Here is a 23,386-nt window from a genome sequence, read left to right as displayed (position 1 = left end):
TGGTGCAGGTCGCTGTTTCCGCATTTAACTCTGGACAAGGCTCTTAAAACGAAAGTATAAAGTAGAACTCGCAGTTCAGGAAGTGTGTGGGTTTCCTCAAGATGTGCGTGTGCGTGTGCGTGTGTGTGTGTCCTGTGATAGACAGTTGTCCTGTCCAGGGTGTGTGTGTGTGTGACTGTCCTGTGATGGACGGGTGTCCTGTCCAGGGTGTGTGAGTGTGTGTGTGTCCTGTGATGGACTGCTGTCCTGTCCAGTGTGTACCCTGCCTTGTGCCTGTTGCTTGCTGGGACAGACTCCAGCTCCCCCAGTCTGTGACCCTGGACTGGAGAGAGCAGTGGGGAGACGGGTGGATAGAAAATAATAATCACAAGGAGGTATCAACTCCTAGACATGACATATATTGAAGAGGTGCTACATATTCTTATAAAGTGGACGGACGAGGGGACAGACGAGAGGACAGACAAGTGGACGGATGAGTGAAAAGACGAGTGGACGGACGAGGGGACGAGGGGACAAGTGGACGGACAAGTGGACTAGGGGACAGATGAGTGGATGGACAAGTGGACGGATGAGTGGACAGACGAGGGGACGGATGAGGGGACAGACGAGGGGACAGACAAGTGTACAGTCGAGGGGACAGACGAGGGGACGGAAGAGGGGACGGACGAGAGGATAGACAAGTTGACGAGGGTACAGACAAGTGGATGGACGAGGGGACAGACGAGGGGACAAGTGGACAGGTGAGGGGACAGACGAGGGGACAGGCGAGAGGATAGGCGAGGGGACAGTCGAGGGGATATGCGAGGGGACGAGGGGACGAGGGGTCTGTCCCCTCGTCCACTTGTCTGTCCCCTCGTCCGTCCACTCATCCGTCCACTCGTCCCCTCGTCCGTCAACTTGTCTGTCCTCTCTTCTTTCCCCTCATCTGTCCCCTCGTCCGTCCATTTGTCCCCTCATCCAGTTGTCTGTCCCCTCGTCCGTCCACTTGTCCCCTCGTCCATTTGTCTGTCCCCTCGTCTGTCCACTTGTCCACTCGTCCCCTCGTCTGTCCACTCGTCTGTCCACTTGTCCACTTGTCCCCTCGTCTGTCTCTGCTCCAGAAGCGCTGGTATGTCTTTTTAAAGTCCCTGAGCTGCGTGTCGGTGGAGACAGATGATCAGGACGAGCCGATGGAGGTGGTGGAGACCGTGGGTCAGGAGAGGAAGAGCGAGGGAGAGGAGGAGCAGGCTGCCGGGAAGGACAAGAAGAAGAAGAGGAGGTGCAGGTGAGCAGACAGGGGGGCGCCGCCCGGTCGTGTCTGTGATTCAAGGAGGAGTCTCCTCTTGCTGTTTGATGTCATGGTGACGTCTGTGTCTGTGTCCCTCACACCTGCAATAACAATGTTCTTTCCAGGTTCCTTTCCTGGTTCTGTGCCTGCTAAGATTGGACTGGACTGGACTGGACTGGACTGGAGCTGAGGGGCCCCAGACTGGACTGGACTGGAGCTGAGGGGCCCCAGACTGGAATGGACCGAAGCTGAGGGACCCCAGACTGGACTGGACTGGAGCCTAGGAACCCCAGTCTGTGCTGGACTGAAGCTGAGGGACCCCAGGCTGGACTGCACTGGAGCTGAGGGACACCAGACTGGACTGGACTGGAGCTGAGGGGCCCCAGACTGGACTGGACCGAAGCTGAGGGACCCCAGACTGTGCTGGACTGAAGCTGAGGGACCCGACTGGACTGGACCAAAGCTGAGGGACCCAGACTGTGCTGGACCGAAGCTGAGGGACTCCAGACTGTGCTGGACCGAAGCTTAGAGACCCCAGACTGTGCTGGGCCGAAGCTGAGGGACCCCAGTTTGGACCGAAGCTGAGGGAAACCAGTCTATGCTGGACCGAAGCTGAGGGACCCCAGACTGTGCTGGACCGAAGCTGAGGGACCCCAGTCTGGACTGCACTGGAGCTGAGGGACACCAGACTGGACTGGAGCTGAGGGGCCCCAGACTGGGCTGGACTGGAGCTGAGGGACACCAGACTGGACTGAAGCTGAGGGGCCCCAGACTGGTCTGGACTGAAGCTGAGGGACCCCAGACCCCAGTCTGGACTGAAGCTGAGGGACCCCAGACTGGACTGTGGAAAACTTTCACATTATCTCCACCTGAGTCCTCAGATCGTCTGCATGACCTTGTATTATTAAGTATTATTTTAAGGTCCTGTGATGATCGTAAGATGGGGGGGGGGGGGTCACTAAATAAACCCTTGACATTAATCTGTCAGTCTGGACTGAAGCTTGTAATTTTTGTTCTTTTGTTAAGCATCAATAAAAATTTTAAAAAAAATCTGTTTAGCTTTTGGTCCCCCCCCCCACTGAAACGAACGAACAGAGTCTGTCCTTCTCTTTCATCCCGGAGAGTTTGTGGTTGACGGATTGAGGCCGAGAGCCCTCGTCGTCGGCGTGCCACCAGTTGGCGGGGATATAGCAGGGGGAGCATCGTGTCCAATACTCCTTGAAACGAGACAGATTTCAAGCCACCTCCGTCTGAAGAGAAGGAAGTCGACCACGAAGTCCAGGGTCCTAGGAAGCTCTTTAGCCATCGTTTGCCCAGCAGCCATCTCACCCTGCAGCTCCCAGCTGGCAGCCCCCTCCCCACTGGAGCCCAGCAGGTGGGAGCCTGGTCAGTACCTGGAGGGGAGACTCCTGGGAAAAACTAAGGTTGCTGCTGGGAGAGGTGTTAGTGGGGCCAGCAGGGGGCGCTCTCACCCTGCGGTCTGTGTGGGTCCTGATGCCCCAGTATAGTGACGGGGGACACAGGCGCCGTCCTTTGGATGAGACGTCAAACCGAGGTCCTGACTCTCTGTGCTCATTAACAATCCCGGGGTGTCTCTGGAGAAGAGTAGGGGTGTTACCCCAGTATCCTGGCCTGATTCCCCCCCTGGTCTTGACCCATCATGGCCTCCTAATCACCCCCCTCTCTGAACTGGCTCCATCCCTCTGCTCTCCTCCCCACTGAGAGCTGCTGTGTGCTGAGCGGACTGGAGCATCATCCAGGTGGGGCTGCACACTGGGGGGACTGGAGGGGATCCCCCTGACCTGGGAAGAGTTCTGAGGGGAGGGTCCAGACTTATTAATTATTATTATTATTCGTGCTGCACTGGGCTTCAGTCCTGGCAGTGAGAGGGGGACTCTGTGATCAGTTCAGATACTTATGACTGTATAATAATACACGATAGGAATGGAACACAGGGTAGCGCTGTTATCTCTTCGAAACGTTTTGAACTGCCAGAAGAAGTTTTCACAACCCGGACTCGTGAAGGTACAGGTCTTCTCCCATCGTCCGGAGCAAGGTGTACCGTGTCCTGGTGATTTCTCCCGTTTCGAACGGAGTTTAATGTCGCGTTTCTACTTTATTAGAGAGAGGCACTGAACATCCTGTGATGGACAGGTGTCCTGTCCAGGTTGTGTGAGTGTGTGTGTGTCCTGTGATGGACTGCTGTCCTGTCCAGGGTGTATGAGTCTGTGTGTGTCCTTTGATGGACAAGTGTCCTGTCCAGGGTGTGTGTGTGTCCTGTGATGGACTGGTGGATCACAATATTGATTCTCCTCCTTGATTCCCTCCTTCATCGCCAGAGTGAAAGCAGGACACGGCAGTAAAAGCTCAGCCCTGCGGGTGGTGGTCCTCTCGGCCCCACGGGGGGGGGGGTTATGTTCACGTCCCGCTGGGAATCGCACCGACGCGGCGGGGTTTGTGAACGTCCCAGACACCAAGAAAACGAGAGAGAGAGAAAAAAGGTCGTTTTCGGGGTTCAAGAAGCAACCCCGAGATTCAGGAAGTTTCCCCGCTGAGCTTACTCTGCCGAAAACAAGCAGGTTTTATTTTTTTCCGTGTCTCCCCCCCCCCTCACACAGGCCGTTTCTGTAGCGTGAAGTTGTATTTTTTTGCGCTGCGGTCGGTGAGGGGCGAAATTTTAATTATTTTTTTTTTCCCACGGTCTGAAACAGAAACGGCCGGGTGGTGTTGTAGAGAGGTTGACGTGCCTGGTTTTCCACGTCTGCGAAGCCCGTTTTTTTTGGGGGGGGGGGTTGTGAGGTCCCACGCAGCGCTCGGAAAAGAAAATGGCGTCTCTTTTCCCCGCAGGACGGGGGAACCCGTGGTTTTTGGACGTGGCGTGGCCCGAAATTTCCGCCCTTGGCCGCTAGAGGGGGGTGGAGGTTGGTCTTTCTTTTATTTGGGGGTCGGGGGGGGTGCTAATTTCACTGAACCAAACCCCACGGAAACCCGTGTTGGACGTGGGGGTGCTGAATGCGCCCTCGACGTGATTTTGTCTTTAAATTCAAGTGCAGCTTTTGTTGTAACCCTTGGGCCGGAAACAGCTGGACCCGTTTCCCCTGCCTGTCCGAGGTGGCGACTACCGGGGTCGTACAGGGACACCCGGCTGGCCGCTGAGAGTTGGAAAAATAAAATGTCCACCCCAAAAAAAAACAACCGCAAAAAATGTCGGCCATTTGTCGGGGGCGACGTCACGGGGGCGTCACAATGAGCCGCCTGACGTCACAGAGCGGCGGATTCTAGCGGGGGGCGGCGCCGGAGCCCCGTGAGCTCAGAGGAGTGAAGAGCGAGGAGGAGGAAAGGACTATATAGCGCTTTCTAAACACGTGTTTCTTCCAAGAAAGATTCGCGGGTTACTTCGACTTACCGGGTTACCGTGAAATCGGTAAGTCGCTCAAAAGCGCCGCTGGCGAGAAATAACAAAATAAGTTGAGAAATAAGTTGTTTTTTTTACCGTTACTCCACTCTTATGGGTGTGATCGTGCTGTAAAAAGATATTGAGAGGAGGTGCACCTCTACACAGAGGGTGGCGGGGGTGGGGAACAAGCTGCCCAGCCCTGTAGTTGAAGCCGATACCCTGGCTTCTCTCCAGACACAGCTGGGTGAGCTCCTCCAGTCAGGACAGGAGGCTCTTCTGTACACAGAGGGGGGCGGGGGTGGGGAACAAGCCGCCCAGCTGTGTGGCTCCGCCCCCTCCCCTCCCCACTGTGACTCTGCTTGTCTCGGCAGGACGATGCACCGACAGAGATGCCGCATGGCCGTGCGCGGTCGCAGCAGGACCCGGGCCTGGCGAGGCGTCGTAAGTCCACCCCTCCCGCCCGCCGTCCAGCGTCCAGCATCCAGCCCTCCTCTGACTGACCCCTCCGCCCCCAGTAGCGCTCGCTGTATTATAATAATAATAATAATAAACTTCACTGATAGAGCACCTTTCATACACATAGCAGCGCAAAGCGCTTTACAGACCAGGTCTCACGGTAACACCTCCAGACGAGGAGAGACACTTCCAGTGGTGATCTTGACTGAGGACACGCCCTCGGCTCAAGAGACAGGGTCACGTGTCCAGTATGGCCTTCTGAGAGCACAGATTGCCTCTGGATGACCCAGACTCTTCCTGGACACACTGTACACACTCACCTGTCCAGACTCTCACTGGACACACTGTAGAGACTCACCTGTCCAGACTCTTACTGGACACACTGGTCAGACTCACCTGTCCAGACTCTCACTGGACACATTGTAGAGACTCACCTGTCCAGACTCTTACTGGACACACTGGTCAGACTCACCTGTCCAGACTCTCACTGGACACACTGTACACACTCACCTGTCCACACTCTCACTGGACACACTGTAGAGACTCACCTGTCCACACTCTCACTGGACACACTGTAGAGACTGCCCAAGGTCCCTAGTCTCGACACGACTGGGCTGGGCTATTTGGTCAGAGCTGTCTCGGAGATGGGCTGTTTGGCGTCTTCACAGGTCACACCGGTCAGGCCGAACCCGGACTGGCAGCGGGAGAGGTCCCGGCCCAAGTCCCGGTGCTTTTCCGTAAGTCTGACCCGGTCGCCTTCCGCGAGACTGGACCGGCTGCCCTGTGGTGGGCCCGGTGCCCCACATCTACCCTACAGCTCCCCCACTGACCCCTAAACTCCCGATACCCTACAGCTCCCCTCACTGACCCCTAAAATCCCGATACCCTACAGCTCCCCACTCTGACCCCTAAACTCCCGATACCCTACAGCTCCCCCCACTGACCCCTAAACTCCCGATACCCTACAGCTTCCCACACTGACCCCTAAACTCCCGATACCCTACAGCTCCCCACACTGACCCCTAAACTCCCGATACCCTACAGCTCCCCACTCTGACCCCCACAGTCCTGATGGCCGAGAGGTCTCTGCTTGCTGTAGTGATTGAGTGAGCTATGTGGACCTAACCTCTGTCTTGTGTCCTCGTTTTCAGCGTCTCCTAGTGGTCCGTCATTTCACCAGAGCTGAATGTGAGATCTGGGGAGGAGACAGAGCACCCCCTAACACCCCTGAGTTAGGTTACAGGGTAAAACAGCTTCTTACTGTTGGACACACCTGTCCACACTCTTTCTGGACACACTGGAAACACTCGCCTGTCCGGACTCTTACTGGACACACTGGACACACTGGACACACTCGCCTGTCCGGACTCTTACTGGACACACTGTACACACCCACCTGTCCGGACTCTTACTGGACACACTGTACACACCCACCTGTCCAGACTCTTACTGGACACACTGTACACAACCACCTGTTCAGATTCTCACTGGACACACTGTCCACACTCACCTGTCTGGGCTCTTATTGGACACACTGTACACACCCACCTGTCCAGACTCTCACTGGACACACTGTCCACACTCACCTGTCTGGGCTCTTATTGGACACACTGTACACACTCACCTGTCCACACTCTCACTGAACACACTGGACACACTCACTTGTCCAGGCGTAGTCTCTGCTCCTCATCCCCCCTGCGTTGTGTCTCCCTCTCTCCCCGCTGGACAGAATCCCGTGGTGTCTTCGTGTTTCCCCGAGCTCGTCTAGAAGCTTGAGAGGGCGGCCGAGCTGCAGCTGGAGCTCCCGGGGTCGCCCGGCTCGTCCCGCTCGGGCTCGCCCAGCTGGGTCCGCTCGGTGTCCCCCCCGTCCTCGCCCTCGAGCCCCCTCCGCTCCCCGCCCCCGGCCCCCCCCTCCGGCCCCCTCAGGCCCCTGCCCGCCCCGCCCCGCTGCCCCCCCTTCATCCCCGCCATGCCCCTCGAGCCCCCCCTGCTGCCCGGGGCGGTGCCCCTGCCCCTGCCCCCGCCCGTCCTGCCCCCCATCGCCCGCCCGGCCCCGCCAGGCCCCGCCTGGGGCTCCCCAGTGCGGAGGGCAAGGAGAGAGGCTGAGATGTCTGACGAGGCAAGTGGGGCAGAGTCTGTCCGTCTGTCTGTCCATCTGTCCTTCTGTCCGTCTATCCTTCAGTCCATCTGTCCCTCTGTCCTTCTGTTCTTTTCTCTGTCCATCTGTCCATCTGTCTTTCTGTCCTTTTCTCTGCCTTTCTGTCCATCAGTCCATCTGTCCTTTTCTCTGTCTTTTTGTCCGTCTGTACTTCTCTCTTTCTGTCTTTCTGTCCTTCTGTCTGAGTCTCTCCATGTCTCCCTGCTCTCTGTCTGTCCTGCGTTGTCCCAGCTGGGCCTGTCTCCCTGTGTCTCTCCGTGTGTCTCCCTGCTCTCTGTCTGTCCTGCGTTGTCCCAGCTGGGTCTCTCTCCCTGTGTCTCTCCGTGTGTCTCCCTGCCTGTCTCTCTGTCTGTCCTGCGTTGTCCCAGCTGTGTCTCCCTCCCTCCTCTCTCTCTCCGTGTGTCTCCCTGCTCTCTGTCTGTCCTGCGTTATCCCAAATGGGTCTCTCTCCCTGTGTCTCTCCTTGTGTCTCCCTGCTCTCTGTCTGTCCTGCGTTGTCCCAGCTGGGCCTGTCTCCCTGTGTCTCTCCGTGTGTCTCCCTGCTCTCTGTCTGTCCTGTGTTGTCCCAGCTGGGTCTCTCTCCCTGTGTCTCTCCGTGTGTCTCCCTGTCTGTCTCTCTGTCTGTCTTGCGTTGTCCCAGCTGGGCCTGTCTCCTCTGCTCTTTGCCTTCAGCTCTGTTCGCCGATGTCCCGCCAGCCCGTCACTCTCTCAGCCTGTCTCTTGACTTGCAGGAGGAAGAGGAGGTGGAGACAGCTCTTCCGGTAGGAGAGAGGAAGGAGGTCAGTGCTGGTCCCACCCTGCCCCCTGTCCTGTCTGTGGTGGAGTTTTGCCGTCTTGTCTGTCCCTGGGTCTCAGTGTCTCTCTCTCTTTCAGCCCTGTCTGTCAGTGTCTCTCTCGGCCTGCTGTCTGCCTGTCCCTGCCTCTCTGTCTCTCTCTCTTTCAGCCCTGTCTGTCAGTGTCTCTCTCCTCCTCCTCTCTGTCCTCAGTGTGTCTCCTTCCTCCTCTCTGTCCTGTGGTGTCCAGGCAGTGTGTCTCTCTCCTCCTCCTCCTCTCTGTCATGTGGTGTCCAGTGGGTCAGTATTAGTGGGCTACACCCAGGCTCACTCACTGCGAGTGTGATCTCAGCAGAGTCTCTGTGCTCTTGGGACACTTGACTCACCTGTCTCTCTCTTTCTCTCCCTGTGCTGTCCCTCTCCTGCCCCCTCTCTCCCTCCACGGACTCCAGCTGGAGGAGGTCCAATCACCACCTCCTGTGAGACAGAAGAAAAAGAAGGTGGGTAATGCTCTGATCCTCTCTTTACTCCTGTCCAGTGTCCAGTCAGTGTGTCTGTATGAACCCCTCTCTCTCTCAGTGCAGTGTTCATGTACTGGAGTGTCCAGTCAGTGTGTCTGTATGAACCCCTCTCTCTCTCTCAGTGCAGTGTTCATGTCCTGGTGTGTCCAGTCAGTGTGTCTGTATGAACCCCTCTCTCTCTCAGTGCAGTGTTCATGTCCTGGAGTGTTTAGTCAGTGTGTCTGTATCAACCCCTCTCTCTCTCAGTGCAGTGTTCATGTACTGGAGTGTCCAGTCCGACTCTTAACGTGACTCTCCTGTCTCTGCTTCAGAAGCGCTGATGCGACTTTTTGAAGTCCCTGAGCTGCGTGTCAGTGGAGACAGAAGATCAGGACGAGCCGATGGAGGCGGCGGAGACCGTAGCGAGGGAGAGGAAGAGCGAGGGAGAGGAGGAGCAGGCTGCCGGGAAGGACAAGAAGAGGAAGAGGAGGTGCAGGTAAGCAGACAGGGGGCGCCGCCCGGTCGTGTCTGTGATTCAAGGAGGAGTCTCCTCTTGCTGTTTGATGTCATGGTGACGTCTGTGTCTGTGTCCCTCACATCTGCAATAACAATATTCTTTCCAGGTTCCTTTCCTGGTTCTGTGCCTGCTAAGATCTGGACTGGACTGGACTGGACTGAATTGGACTGGACCGGAGCTGAGGGACACCAGATGACTGGACTGCAGCCTAGGGACACCAGACCGGACTGGACCGGAGCTGAGAGACACCAGACTGGACCGAAGCTGAGGGACCCCAGACTGTGCTGGACCGAAGCTGAGGGGACCCCAGACTGGACTGGACAGGAGCTGAGGGACCCCAGTCTGTGCTGGACCGAAGCTGAGGGACCCCAGTCTGTGCTGGGCCGAAGCTGAGGGACACCAGACTGTGCTGGACCGAAGCTGAGGGACCCCAGACTGTGCTGGTCTGAAGCTGAGGGACCCCAGACTGGACAGCACTGGAGCTGAGGGACACCAGACTGGACTGGACTGGAGCTGAGGGGCCCCAGACTGGACTAGACTGGAGCTGAGAGGCCCCGGACTGGACTGGACCAAAGCTGAGGGACCTCAGGCTGTGCTGTACCGAAGCTGAGGGACCCCAGACTGGACCGAAGCTGAGGGACCCCAGTCTGTGCTGGACCGAAGCTGAGGGACCCCAGACTGGACCGAAGCTGAGGGACCCCAGTCTGTGCTGGACCGAAGCTGAGGGACCTCAGACTGGACCGAAGCTGAGGGACCCCAGTCTGTGCTGGACCGAAGCTGAGGGACCCCAGACTGTGCTGGACCGATGCTGAGGGACCCCAGTCTGGACTGAAGCTGAGGGACCCCAGACTGCACTGGACTGAAGCTGAGGGGCCCCAGACTGGACTGAAGCTGAGGGGCCCCAGACTGGTCTGGACTGAAGCTGAGGGGCCCCAGACTGGACTGATGACCTTTTGTTAAGCATCAATAAAATTTTTTTAAAAAAAATCTGTTTAGCTTTTGGTTTTTTCCCTCCCCCCCCCCTAAGGTTGCTGCTGGGAGAGGTGTGAGTGGGGCCAGCAGGGGGCGCTCTCACCCTGCAGTCTGTGTGGGTCCTGATGCCCCAGTATAGTGACGGGGGACACTGGACTGTAAACAGGCGCCGTCCTTTGGATGAGACGTAAAACCGAGGTCCTGACTGTCTGTGCTCGTTAACAATCCCGGGGTGTTTCTGGAGAAGAGTAGGGGTGTTACCCCAGTGTCCTGGCCTGATTCCCCCCCTGGTCTTGACCCATCATGGCCTCCTTATCACCCCCCTCTCTGAACTGGCTCCATCCCTCTGCTCTCCTCCCCACTGAGAGCTGCTGTGTGCTGAGCGGACTGGAGCATCATCCAGGTAGGGGCTGCACACTGGGGGGGCTGGAGGGGATCCCCCTGACCTGGGAGGAGCTCTGAGTGGAGAGTCCAGACTTATTAATTATTATTATTATTCGTGCTGCACTGGGCTTCAGTCCTGGCAGTGAGAGGGGGACTCTGTGATCAGTACAGATACTCATGACTGTCTAATAATACACGATACAAATGGAAAACAGGGTAGCACTGTAGTCCCTTCGAAAAGTTTTGAACTGCCAGAAGAAGTTTTCACAACCCGGACTCGTGAAGGTACAGGTCTTCTCCCATCGTCCGGAGTAAGGTGAGAGGTCACCCCCTCGGGGCGCAGTATCCCCGATGCACCCCCCAACCACCACCCAAAACGACACACACTTCTGTGACGATTGGGAGACCCCGGTTCGACCAGCCCCCACGGTGGAGGAAACAACCCGCTGGAGAGAACACGCAGACTCCACACAGAAGGGTCACCTCGGCATTTATTCCAACAGCAAAACAACACCAGAGAGAAACGGTCTCCGAAAGATAAGCGCACACCGGGAAAAACACGACGGGGTCATTACAAATGGGAATAGGAGTTCTTTTTTTCTTTTCCGGACGTCAGTTGTATAGTGTCCTGGTGATTTCTCCCGTTTCGAACGGAGTTTAATGTCGCGTTTCTACTTTATTAGAGAGAGGCACTGAACTTTGGGGAACGTGACATCCACCCAGTATTACTAGTAGGTTGATAAATATAAATGTTCTTTTTCCCCCCGTATGATACCTCGCGAAATATAACGATGGCCAACTCCTTAAGTCGAAATTTAAACCCTTCTCACGCTACAAGACAGTCCGTCAACATCGCCGCGGCCCGAAGCGCGACCTTCGGTATGACGTTGGCGGAAGAGGGTGGGGTAAGTACGTCACAGCCGGGTTAAGCCCCTATCACGTGAGAGGGGTGCGGCGGGCGACGAGCCTCCGGGGGCGAAGAGAAGTTGATTTGCGTGGGGTGTGGAAACACTACACGACCGGGCAAGCGAGACGTTTTTTTTTGTTTTGTTTTTTCCAGAACATCAGAACAACCGCAGAGATGACCATCGATCCACCTCCAGACGTTTCCTTTTTTGTCCTCTTTGGCCCCCAAAATAAAAAAAAAAACTGGGATCCATCGTGGTGTTGCCAAATTAAAACGTCAACCACTTTTCGGGCTTTCGTGCTGTCCATGATGAAACCGTCATGGTTGTGTAAGCATACGTTACGTCACAGACCGGCGGCGCTCGGACGTGAGGAGTGTCGTTACGTTTTTGAAATGGCACGTCAGACAAGATCTCTGACAAGATCTCCGAAAAACCCAAACCTGTAAGATTCAATTTCAATTCAGTTTTTTATATAGCGCCTTTCACAACAAGAATGCCCCAAGGCCCCGAACAAAGGAGTTGTTCCACACCCCCGCCACCCTCTGTGTACAGTAGAGCCCCCTGTACTGACTGGAGGAGCTCACCCAGCTGTGTCTGGAGAGAAGCCGGGGTATCGGCTTCAACCACAGGGCTGGGCGGCTTGTTCCCCACCCCCACCCCCTTCTGTGTACAGAAGAGCCTCCTGTCCTGACTCCAGTAGGAAATGTCACCTGGAGGCAACACACCGGCTTCTTTTAACAGATCACCTCGGGAATCGGGAACAACGGAGCTGTGTGCGGCCGTCTGTACGGAGGGGTTCAGCGCGGGGGGGCTCTGGGCTCGGGTCTGGACCCGGGGGGGGGGGGGGGACTGTCTGTGTGGAGTCTGCATGTTCTCCCTGTGTTCTTCGGGTCCAAAGACAGGCTTTTGGGCTAATTGGCTTCTGGGAAAACTGGCCCTGGTGTGTGTGTGTCCTATGATGGAGTGCTGTCCTGTCCAGGGTGTGTGAGTGAGTGTGTGTTTGTCATGTGATGGACTGGTTCCTGTCCAGGGTGTGTGAGTGTGTGTGTCTGAGTGTCCTGTGAGGGACTGGTGTCCTATCCAGGTTGTGTGTGTGTGTCCTGTGAGGGACTGGTGTCCTGTTCAGGGTGTGTGAGTGTGTGTGTGTGTCCTGTGAGTGACTGGTGTCCTGTCCAGGGTGTGTGAGTGTATGTGTGTCCTGTGATGGACTGGTGTCCTATCTAGGGTGTGTGTATGTCCTGTGATGGACTGGTGTCCTGTCCAGGGTGTGTGAGTGAGTGTGTGTGTGTCCTGTGATGGACTGGTGTCCTGTCCAGGGTGTGTGAGTGTGTGTGTCTGTGTGTCCTGTGATGGACAGATGGTACCAAGCCTGGACACCCATGAGACACTGGCTTCCTCAGAAGACTCTCACGGAGGGCACACTGTCCCTAACCCGGGTCCAGAAGAAACTACAGTGATCTATAATTCCTGCGCCTCGGAAGGGTTTATGACGTCTATGTCCGGCGTCGCGCTGCGCAGCTCGAGCTTCGGTGCGAGGCAGGGCGGGAGGGAGTCGATGTGGCCTCGGCGCCATCTTTGCTGGTGAGTCAATTGTGACCGTTGCGGTACAATAAACCATCAATAAACCTTTTCCCACCCCGTCCAGTATTTCTGTCGCGGCCCACGTCCCTTACAATCGACAAACTATAAAAAAAACAGTAGCCCTTCGCAACATTACACGCCATTTTTTTTTATTTTAAACGTCCGCTAGATACGCAGGTGGCTCGATACCTGTCTTATCCTCGCCGGCGTCTTTATACCGGCAAGTGAATTTTATTTGGGGTCCCTCAGAATTGTGACAGAAATGTCAGTGAACCACAATAAAAAACGAAACTTTTTTTTTAAAGGCGGTGAATGGATTTTCTGAGTAACCGTGTAGCGACTAACGTAAGGAAAAAAAAGTTGTCTTTCCCTACGAAGACGTTTTGGTACAGGACTTTCTTTAAATATCAGTTGTGCATAGCGTTTTACAAAAAGTTGATGATGATCTTGGAGATAATTGCAAAGGAAAATTGAGATAACTACCAAAACGTTACGTGTGAAACGACAGGACAGAACTTTGAACCCACAAAGAAACAAAGGTATGAAATATTGCCTCGTCATGGGGGGTTGATAATTGTAGTAAGTGTTCCTAATTTTCGTAAAGAAATGTATATTATGGGAGTCACACGTGAGATTTAGTGTATATACGTTTCATATTGTGCATATATACGGGGTTAAAAAGACCGGGGTAAAGTTAGCTCGAAGTTCGAAAACGATTTTGGCACGCCTGTAGCGCTTTCACGAAACCTCTTAGAATTGCGAGAATGCTTGTTTTGTGTATAAAATACATTGTGGATGCTTTCTCAGCCTTTACTTTTTCGTTTTTATGACATTTTTTTGACCAAGCACGAATATTCTTTTGTCCATATCTTCGCAATGGAAGCACAGAACGCCGTCAAACCAAATGCATTTTAAAGACCACGACTTGTGGATATTTCCACACTCTTTACATCAAACTATCAGTGAGCTAATTATCTTTTTTTACACCTCCGGTTTTTCATCGATGCGTAATTACGCACGAACTGGAACCCGGGGGACCGCTGTGTGCACACGTTCACAACGCGAGAAATACTGTTCAAATCGCTTCGTGCGAAAAACCCGTATATGACCATAGGAAGCAGAACAGCGCAGTCTCCCATTACCCAGACTGTAAGCACGGGAATAAAGCTTTGTTTGACTTCTGAAACCCTTCCTTTACGCCCTGTTTTCATTCAGGTAAGGGTCAACTATATTGAAAATACTACTGACAGCAGGAAGATTAAAATATTCTTTACTCAGCATCTTATTAAAAACAGCTCCCATGATGTTCAAACCGATTTTTTACACAGAACACTGACACAGCTTTGCATTCTGAATCTCTTTTTCTCATGCTTTTATTTAATATGGCACAATGCACTGGGATAGGGGTATTCTGTTCACAAACCAATAGCATTTAAACCACAGCACCCACAATGCTGCAAGTGTTTTGCACACTAAGCAGGTCCTCTGACTTTTCCCAGCTTTATTTTGGGTTGTGGAACCTTTCTTTATATTTTTTAGGATTTTCTGAAGATAACACTACAGGTGGGATGGGTGGGTCGTCTTCATGGCTCAATAGCATTTCAAATACAGCACCCACTCTGCTGAAACCAAGTGTTTTACACACCAGACAGGCCCCCGAACCTCATACAACCTTACTGTGGCTGTGGCCCCTGTCTTTATTTTGTAATGAGTTTCTGAAGATAACACTACAGGTAATACACTGGGACAGGTGGGTCGTCTTCATGGCTCAATAGCATTTCAAATACAGCACCCACTCTGCTGAAACTAAGTGTTTTACACACCAGACAGGCCCCCAAACCTCATACAACCTTACTGTGGCTGTGGCCCCTGTCCTTATTTTGTAATGAGTTTCTGAAGATAACACTACAGGTAATACACTGGGACAGGTGGGTCGTCTTCATGGCTCAATAGCATTTCAAATACAGCACCCACTCTGCTGAAACCAAGTGTTTTACACACCAGACAGGCCCCCGAACCTCATACAACCTTACTGTGGCTGTGGCCCCTGTCTTTATTTTGTAATGAGTTTCTGAAGATAACACTACAGGTAATACACTGGGACAGGTGGGTCGTCTTCATGGCTCAATAGCATTTCAAATACAGCACCCACTCTGCTGAAACCAAGTGTTTTACACACCAGACAGGCCCCCGAACCTCATACAACCTTACTGTGGCTGTGGCCCCTGTCTTTATTTTGTAATGAGTTTCTGAAGATAACACTACAGGTAATACACTGGGACAGGTGGGTCGTCTTCATGGCTCAATAGCATTTCAAATACAGCACCCACTCTGCTGAAACCAAGTGTTTTACACACCAGACAGGCCCCCAAACCTCATACAACCTTACTGTAGCTGTGGCCCCTTTCTTTAATTTTTTATGATTTTCTGAAGATTACACTACAGGTAATACACTGGGACGGGTGGGTCGTCTTCATGGCTCAATAGCATTTCAAATACAGCACCCACTCTGCTGAAACCAAGTGTTTTACACACCAGACAGGCCCCCGAACCTCATACAACCTTACTGTAGCTGTGGCCCCTTTCTTTAATTTTTTATGATTTTCTGAAGATTACACTACAGGTAATACACTGGGACGGGTGGGTCGTCTTCATGGCTCAATAGCATTTCAAATACAGCACCCACTCTGCTGAAACCAAGTGTTTTACACACCAGACAGGCCCCCGAACCTCATACAACCTTACTGTGGCTGTGGCCCCTGTCTTTATTTTGTAATGAGTTTCTGAAGATAACACTACAGGTAATACACTGGGACGGGTGGGTCGTCTTCATGGCTCAATAGCATTTCAAATACAGCACCCACTCTGCTGAAACTAAGTGTTTTACACACCAGACAGGCCCCCAAACCTCATACAACCTTACTGTGGCTGTGGCTCCTTTCTTTATTTTGTAATGAGTTTCTGAAGATAACACTACAGGTAATACACTGGGATAGGGGGGTGCTATTCATGAGTCAAAAGCTTCATCACAACATCTGAAAATTTTAGATTTTACATTCTTTTTATTTCCCATGTTTCGTTTAGTTTTTTCCTAATTTCACATTTTAAATAAGCTATATCTGTAATCACAATGAAGGTGTGGTATGCAGTCTTGATGATGTGACTGTGTAACCATCAGGCACGAAGGAGAGAAAAACAAAAAACTCCAAAGGAGAAAAAAAATCTCTGGGGGTCCAAGGCCTGATGGTTGACCTCCCCTCCAGGTCCTGGTTGTGTATGACAAGTAGTTACTAGAAACATTGACACGGTGAATTCTATTTCATATATTATGTGAGACTAGATGTTAATGTTGAGTGTGTCCCATCCACTGGGTTGAGCAGTACAGGATCTTGAGTTTTGTAGGCTGGGTTCCTTGCTTCAGAAATCCAGGAGGATCCCTTGTCATGGGGGACGGAGCTCAATATCAACCAAAGGCACCGAAGAGAGAACAGTGGCAGGCATGGTGTGGAGAAAAAAAAAGGGTTAGACACAGAAAAAACAATTGCAACGTGGTTGTCTACTTACCCACTTGATATCTATGTTTCTGCACCTCCTAAAGAATTAGATCACTTGGGATAAAGAAGACTACAGAGACGATGTAGAAGACTACAGCATTGTTAAATATGCTTGTAGGTATGGGGCATCCTTAAAAAGGTCTGACATATATTTCCACAATTTAGGGGCTGTGTGCCTAAATGCTCTGCTACGTGCTTGCTATTGTTAACATAATCTGTTCATTGATCTAGACAGCATCCTACAACTACCTTAACCTTACTGTAAGAAAAGTATCACTTTGGTGTCTAGGCTGTTCTTTTTCATGAGTCTCCACTCCTGGAGATGTACATGGTACGATATTGAAAGCCAGTGGGGTTCGGACTTCGATGATGCAATTGTGTTTTATTGTTCCGGTTAGAATCCTTTTAGCACTGTGCCCTGTCTGAAGGTAGATAGAGTACTGTTTTGGAAACCTAATAAAAAGGAATCACCCTAGATACACTTCTATTTGATAGAAGCCATTTTTCTTTGATCTTTCTCACAACGGAGTGGAATTTCTTGATTAATCTATCTTACTAGGATGGATACAATTTTATCTGGAAATCTTTCACATAAATCATGTCATGGTGACATACTGTCGTTTTACATTTCTTTGCACTACTACAGTGATGTTAACAGTGTGTAGTGATCATATTTAAAAGGGACTGTGTTGTGTCATGATTAACTTTTTTACTGTTTTCATACAGACTTTGTTTGGTTTCTGGCAATAGATAACAAATGGTTTCTAGTGATTTTGTGTTCTAGTGTTTTTCATTATTGTTTGGCAAAGTGTACGAAAGTTTACTCTTACCCAAGATAAAATTTTTGGGGGGATATTGAAACTTGTACTTACGTGTCTTTTGGAGGTGAATTCTGCTGAGAACACGTTGACAGTCTTCTTGAGTTTCCAGCATGTCTTTTATGTAATGCTCGGGAGTAGGGGGTGGATGCTCACTCATCAACAGTGCCTGAAATATAAAACCGTAAGAAGGGTTACGAACTGCAAAGGATCCAAGGAGTATAAATGGGTCACAAATCAAGATCTAGGTATTTGCACAATTTGCCAGATCTCTCTTAATCAAACTCCTTTTTTCTTACTTTGTGTTTTTACAGCAAGACGTTATATTGTTTCTGTGCTAAATGGCAAGCTCTTTTAGGTGTTCATGGTTGTGTCTTTGTTTCTATACTATTGGAAAGAAACCTAGTAAGTGATTTGATGCATCCATGTCTAATCATTAATCTGACACAGTAATTCTATCTTTGAGATGCCTGTGTCATGTAATAAATTGCACAGATTATCAGTAATCTTTTATGTGTGCCTTCTTTGGTGTGTTTTTTGAAAAGTTATCTCTAATTTATAGAACCATTAATGCCAGAAGACAAGCCTGCAATCCAAACTTCTTAACAATAACAAACAATTATAACGTCCACTGAAATATGTCATCCTACTGTATGTTTCTGCTGAATCTAAAACTACATGTCCTGCTTAAAAAACCCTTTCATAGTGATAGTTTGCATGCAGAGCATACTCACCAAACTGGGGTTGGCAAAATGTACATATCCATGTTACTTCATTCTTTGCGCTTTCATACTCTTCTTTTGAGATGCACAATTCATGGAACCAGTTTTCACAACTGTCACACTGAATCTGCACGTACAGTAAACCTTATATCAGTTCAGCTATCACCTTTCACTGGCATGTTTTGTTATTATGTGCTTACATTACACATACAGATAGAGATGATGTTCACTTACCCAGTTTGTCTGCCGCACTGGTGTTTCTCCACACATCAGGCACATGTCCTGGAGAGGAGCTATAATAAACATGCCAAATAGACTGATTTTTCCAATGTTATCTACAGATCATTGTTGCATAATTGAAGACAGTTTGATAGAGACCTTTTCGTATGCACTTTCCTGATTAGGTGTTCTACTGCTTCTTAAACCGCACATTGTCATGTCTCAGAATACTCCTGTCAACACCTGTTACCCTTTTTTGCGTCAGCGTGTGTTGCTATGATTTTAAGGGGGCACATGATAACACAGCTATCATGTTTCAGTTTGCTTTGCTTCACTATGGGCAATTTAGACCCACACTTTTCCCAGACAATGGTTGTGTCAACCACGACGAAGGCCAAAGTGTCATTGAATTTTAACTGTGTGAAATGTGATTTAATTAACTTTTCATCACTGTGTTATATAGTACAAAAAGAATACCCAAATGAGTTCTGCATATAAATAAATTGAGAATCTTTTTCATCCAGACTTGTTACAGAGAGAGAACATGCTTCAGGAAAATAATATACACCAAGAAACGTAGGCAATGAGGATCAAATGGTACAATACCTGAAGCCTCAAGAATTCTGATTGACAGGTCTTCCCGCAACTTTCTCATTTCTTTGGCACTGCTGTTTATTTCGATATATGTTGGAATATCCGGGAAATTGTTAATGATGTCTGCGCCCATCTAACAGACAAAAGTTTGTTTCAATTATTTCCCTAAAAATCTCTCATACAATAGTTTTAAGTCCAAAATTTCGGCGTGGAAAGGTTATGCTGACCTGCATCACAAAGACCCCACAGCTTGAGGCATCTGCTTGCCTGGTGTGACCAATCACGCTTGGGTGCCAGTTGATATTCAACCAGTCTTCTTTTCCTAGGACATTCCTTCGCATCTTAAAAAAGTCCCTGTGAATCAAAACAATAGGTTATTGATAAATGAGGAAATATTTGTCATGCTGAACTTGAACCTGAAATGTATGTGTGCCCCTGCAGAATTTCACCACGAAACTAATGCTTGATTTCTTACCTGAACCTTTTTGCCGCTGCAGTGGAGTCTCCCATCTCATCACTCCCCATAGGGTCGACCACAAAGACTTTCTGGGATGGAGCATACAGATACTGCAAGAAACAAAGGGCCCATCATCAGACATGAAGTTGCATTTAATGTGGGGCCAGACACACAGGCAGTTTCAGGAGTTTTATGTTGTTTAAACAAAGGTTTTTAATATTTGAATATTTTATATATATAATATTTATATTTATATATTATTTAACATTTAATATTTTGCAAACCTCGGCAAAGACAGTCAGGAAATGACCTAACAGTACTTTTTTTCCTACATGACACTTTGACTTGTTTGGTTGTCTGTTCATTACACAGCAGTATTCACAATAATAATTTAGGAAAAGTGCACTGTCACCATTGCCTTGGACACTCACTATCAATGTCCACCTTTTTTAACAGGAGAGGAACACATACATTGTGACTTTGTAATTTTTTTAGATGCAACAAGGATAATCACTTGAACTGTAATGGTTCCAGGTGTAATTATAAACCTACGCTGTTTTGGATTACCTGCACCACACTTACCAACAATTTCCAGTGGACACCAGTGTTAAAAAAGCTAATAATGGCTTCATAGTTTTCAAAGTTGACCTGTAATGAAAAGAATGACAAGATTAGTACAACAGGCTGCCTCACAGGGATGGTGTGCTACCTTTGAATTTTGATTTCTGACTATAAAGGTAGTTTCTTTAGGCAGCACCATGGGCACAGTTGTGACCTGTTTTGATTGCTTGTAGCTCTCCTTGTTTCTCTATTGATAAAACAATCATCAGTTAGTGAAAAACCATGTTTGCCCCCTCACTAATGTAATCCATCAACATTTGTGTTTGATGTCCTTACCTTGGACAAACGTTGTCTAGCCATGCGCTCTCTATTCCCACTCATGATTACACCAGTTGTGTAGTGGTTCATTAGGAAAACCTTCTTCCCCAAGTCCATGGATTCTTTCGCTACTTGAAAGTAACACTCAATGGTCTTATGGAAAAAGCAAACACAATTGAAGAAGATGTGATTTCACGCACTCACACACATTTGATTACACAAAAGCTCAGAAACCTTAACAAATGCATGCAATCAAACACTTTCATCTTACCTCGCCTATGAGCCACTCATCTGGTTTCAGAGACACAAACTCCGAGTGTCTGAGAATATATGTGTCTGCACTGTGCATGGATGGCAAAACTGCAACCACTAATTCACTCGGATTGATGTTCCAAAGGGCGTGTACCTAAAAAAGATTTACCAAGCCAAAAGCATACACAAGAGATCACTGGACCTAACATAATGAAAATTGAGATTACACACCACAAGTATAACACAAGTATGTCAACAAGTATAACAAGTTAGAGAGAAACGACAAAGAACACCTACAGTAGTAGAAGATGACATTCATAAGCTCTGAAAAAGAAGTGAATGTCCACACAGAGAAATATTTGAAATACAAATCCTACCTTCTTTTTGAAATCTGTTTTCTCTTTTATAAGTTTTGAGATGGGGCGTGCATCACAGTGTGGTGTGATCACTTCAGCCATGCCCACGGCAGCTTGCTTGGGTGACACTTTCCTTTCTTCTTTGTGCTGCCATTCTTTATATTCTGTGGTTCCTGCTTTCCCCTGCTGTACTTGCAGGCCGTTGCTGTCATCTGGCGATTTTTCATTTGTTTCAATATTTCTATTGCTAACTTTTTTTTCCTGTGTTCTCATTTTTTTGGGGATTGGAATTTTCTGTGGTGCGCTGTAGAATTTATTTTTTGTTTCTTTGCCTACACCTGGTGCTCTCTTTGCCCATTGTTCCTGTGCATGTTCATGACGTGTCTTAGTGGTGATCAATGGAGCCGTCAAAACCTTTTTGGGGAGAGCATTTTGGATTATATGTTCTCTGTACCGGCCTTGGAGGGATTGTCTCATTATCGTAATAAACTCTGCTGGCCTCAGTTTCCTCCTGTGCTGAAGTATTGAATGCTTGACAATGCCAAACCAGGTCTCAACATGACAATTAGTGGCTCTTGTTTGTGCTACCTCTGACATTGATATGTCTTTTTTGCTGTCTGAAGCATATCTTGCCAGGTCACCCAACAAAATTCCACTCCACAGTGGAAATAGTGCCATGTATCTTTGCAACAGAAATCTTATTATGTCTTCACAGAAATAGGGGTTCACATTGTGTTGCGTCCCATAGTCATCATGTCCTTGAGCTGATATGCTGTCTTCATAAATACCTTTGAACTCCACAGCGAAAGGAGAGCGGCCCAGGCTGCCTCTCATTTTTGGGTACAGTACCTCATCTGTGTCTTTGACTTCTGCTTCCTTTTCCATCTGGTCTGGTGTGGTTGTTTGAGAAATGTAAGCGTTAAGGAGGCAGACACTAGATTGGACTTCATTTGTGAACCTCCTGCTTGAGAGTACAATACACATGTGTTTGAAAACATTTCTGGCGACACTCAAAGTTGTGCTGTTTTGCAGGATGGCAAAGGAAAATGTTGCAAAGTCTCGCAGTCCTTTGTCTGTTGTTTTTTTACTAATTGCTTGAGAGACAGCCTTTATGACATGGGCAGAGCAAAGGTGCAGAACAGTGAACATCTGAAGTTCTGTGTACTTAAGTTTGCCTTGGCAGACTTTCATTGCACGATTTAAGTATGCATGGATGGTGTCCCCATTGAAGGCAAAAAGAACACTGTGAATCAGGGCCCAGCTGTAGTCAGTTTCTACATGCTGCACTCTCTTGGTAGTACATGTTGAGATGTCAAACATGAATTTCCGTAGCCAACGTTCTATACTGACAATGGTGTGGTCAGTTGTCAACATTTCAGACACTGGTAATGGAGGCTTTCTTTTTCCACCTCCAGGTAACGTAAGACTGTAGTACAAAATTCTTTTGTTCTCCGATGGAATTTTTCTGACTACCCCTCCTGTTGCATCCAGGTAAAGGCTGACTTTCTCCTTCATCTTTAGATGGGCAATAAGAATTCGCATACTCTGTTCTGTGTAAAGATAGGCAGCAAATGTGTCTAACTGCAAAATCTGTATATATCCTGGGAAATGGACAATGTCGAAGTCGCATGCTTTCATATATTTTTGTGCCATATGTAATTCAAACACTGGATCATAGTGAATGCGTTTACTGTTCCTGAACTCTGATGAAATGACTTTCAGGACATTCTGTGTTAGTGGTTTAGATAAATTGCCTGCTGCAATTTCAGCAAGCGGTGTTCTGCTCAGGTTCCTGTAGTACACATTGCTGATTCCTTTTGTGAGGGCACGGGCAATCTTTCGACGATAAGGCTGACGTGCTTGTCGAAATTTTGTTTCCCTTTTACTGTGCTGTATTTGCCCTGCTCGTACAACATCAATTGTGATGTCATCATTGCCCATTGGTTTGTGTCTTGTTGTCATAATGTATTTTACATTGCAGGACCTGAAGGTACAGACTGCTTTTATCATCAGAAAGTTTTTTTTTTTTCTGCTGTTCTCTTTCCTGATGTATTGGTATTTGAAGGCTATTGAGCCATGAAGACGACCCACCTGTCCCAGTGTATTACCTGTAGTGTTATCTTCAGAAACTCATTACAAAATAAAGACAGGGGCCACAGCCACAGTAAGGTTGTATGAGGTTCGGGGGCCTGTCTGGTGTGTAAAACACTTGGTTTCAGCAGAGTGGGTGCTGTATTTGAAATGCTATTGAGCCATGAAGACGACCCACCCGTCCCAGTGTATTACCTGTAGTGTAATCTTCAGAAAATCATAAAAAATTAAAGAAAGGGGCCACAGCTACAGTAAGGTTGTATGAGGTTTGGGGGCCTGTCTGGTGTGTAAAACACTTGGTTTCAGCAGAGTGGGTGCTGTATTTGAAATGCTATTGAGCCATGAAGACGACCCACCCGTCCCAGTGTATTACCTTTAGTGTAATCTTCAGAAAATCATAAAAAATTAAAGAAAGGGGCCACAGCTACAGTAAGGTTGTATGAGGTTTGGGGGCCTGTCTGGTGTGTAAAACACTTGGTTTCAGCAGAGTGGGTGCTGTATTTGAAATGCTATTGAGCCATGAAGACGACC

The 23,386-nt window shown here is 49.3% G+C and overlaps 1 protein-coding gene across 1 annotated transcript; it reads right to left on the bottom strand.

The window, feature by feature from the left end:
* Nucleotides 1-15,955: 15,955 nt before the first annotated feature.
* On the bottom strand, nt 15,956-22,762 carry LOC148666600 (uncharacterized). The gene is made up of 10 exons (XM_088632409.1): nt 20,786-22,762; nt 20,428-20,562; nt 20,175-20,309; nt 19,860-19,925; nt 19,296-19,387; nt 19,048-19,174; nt 18,833-18,953; nt 18,242-18,300; nt 18,020-18,134; nt 15,956-17,454 (listed from the first exon to the last, which is right to left on the bottom strand). Exons 1-10 carry the CDS (start codon nt 22,724-22,726, stop codon nt 17,438-17,440), a joined length of 2,808 nt encoding a protein of 935 aa, XP_088488535.1. The 5' UTR covers nt 22,727-22,762; the 3' UTR covers nt 15,956-17,437.
* Between the last annotated feature and the right edge of the window lie 624 nt (nt 22,763-23,386).

Source organism: Lepisosteus platostomus, chromosome 5 (genome assembly GCF_059453375.1).
Source record: "Lepisosteus platostomus isolate fLepPlt1 chromosome 5, fLepPlt1.hap1, whole genome shotgun sequence".
In the NCBI taxonomy this organism is placed as follows: Eukaryota; Metazoa; Chordata; class Actinopteri; order Semionotiformes; family Lepisosteidae; genus Lepisosteus; species Lepisosteus platostomus.
The sequence above is the reverse complement of the archived record's forward strand: the minus strand, read 5'-3'. Positions and strand labels throughout refer to the sequence as shown.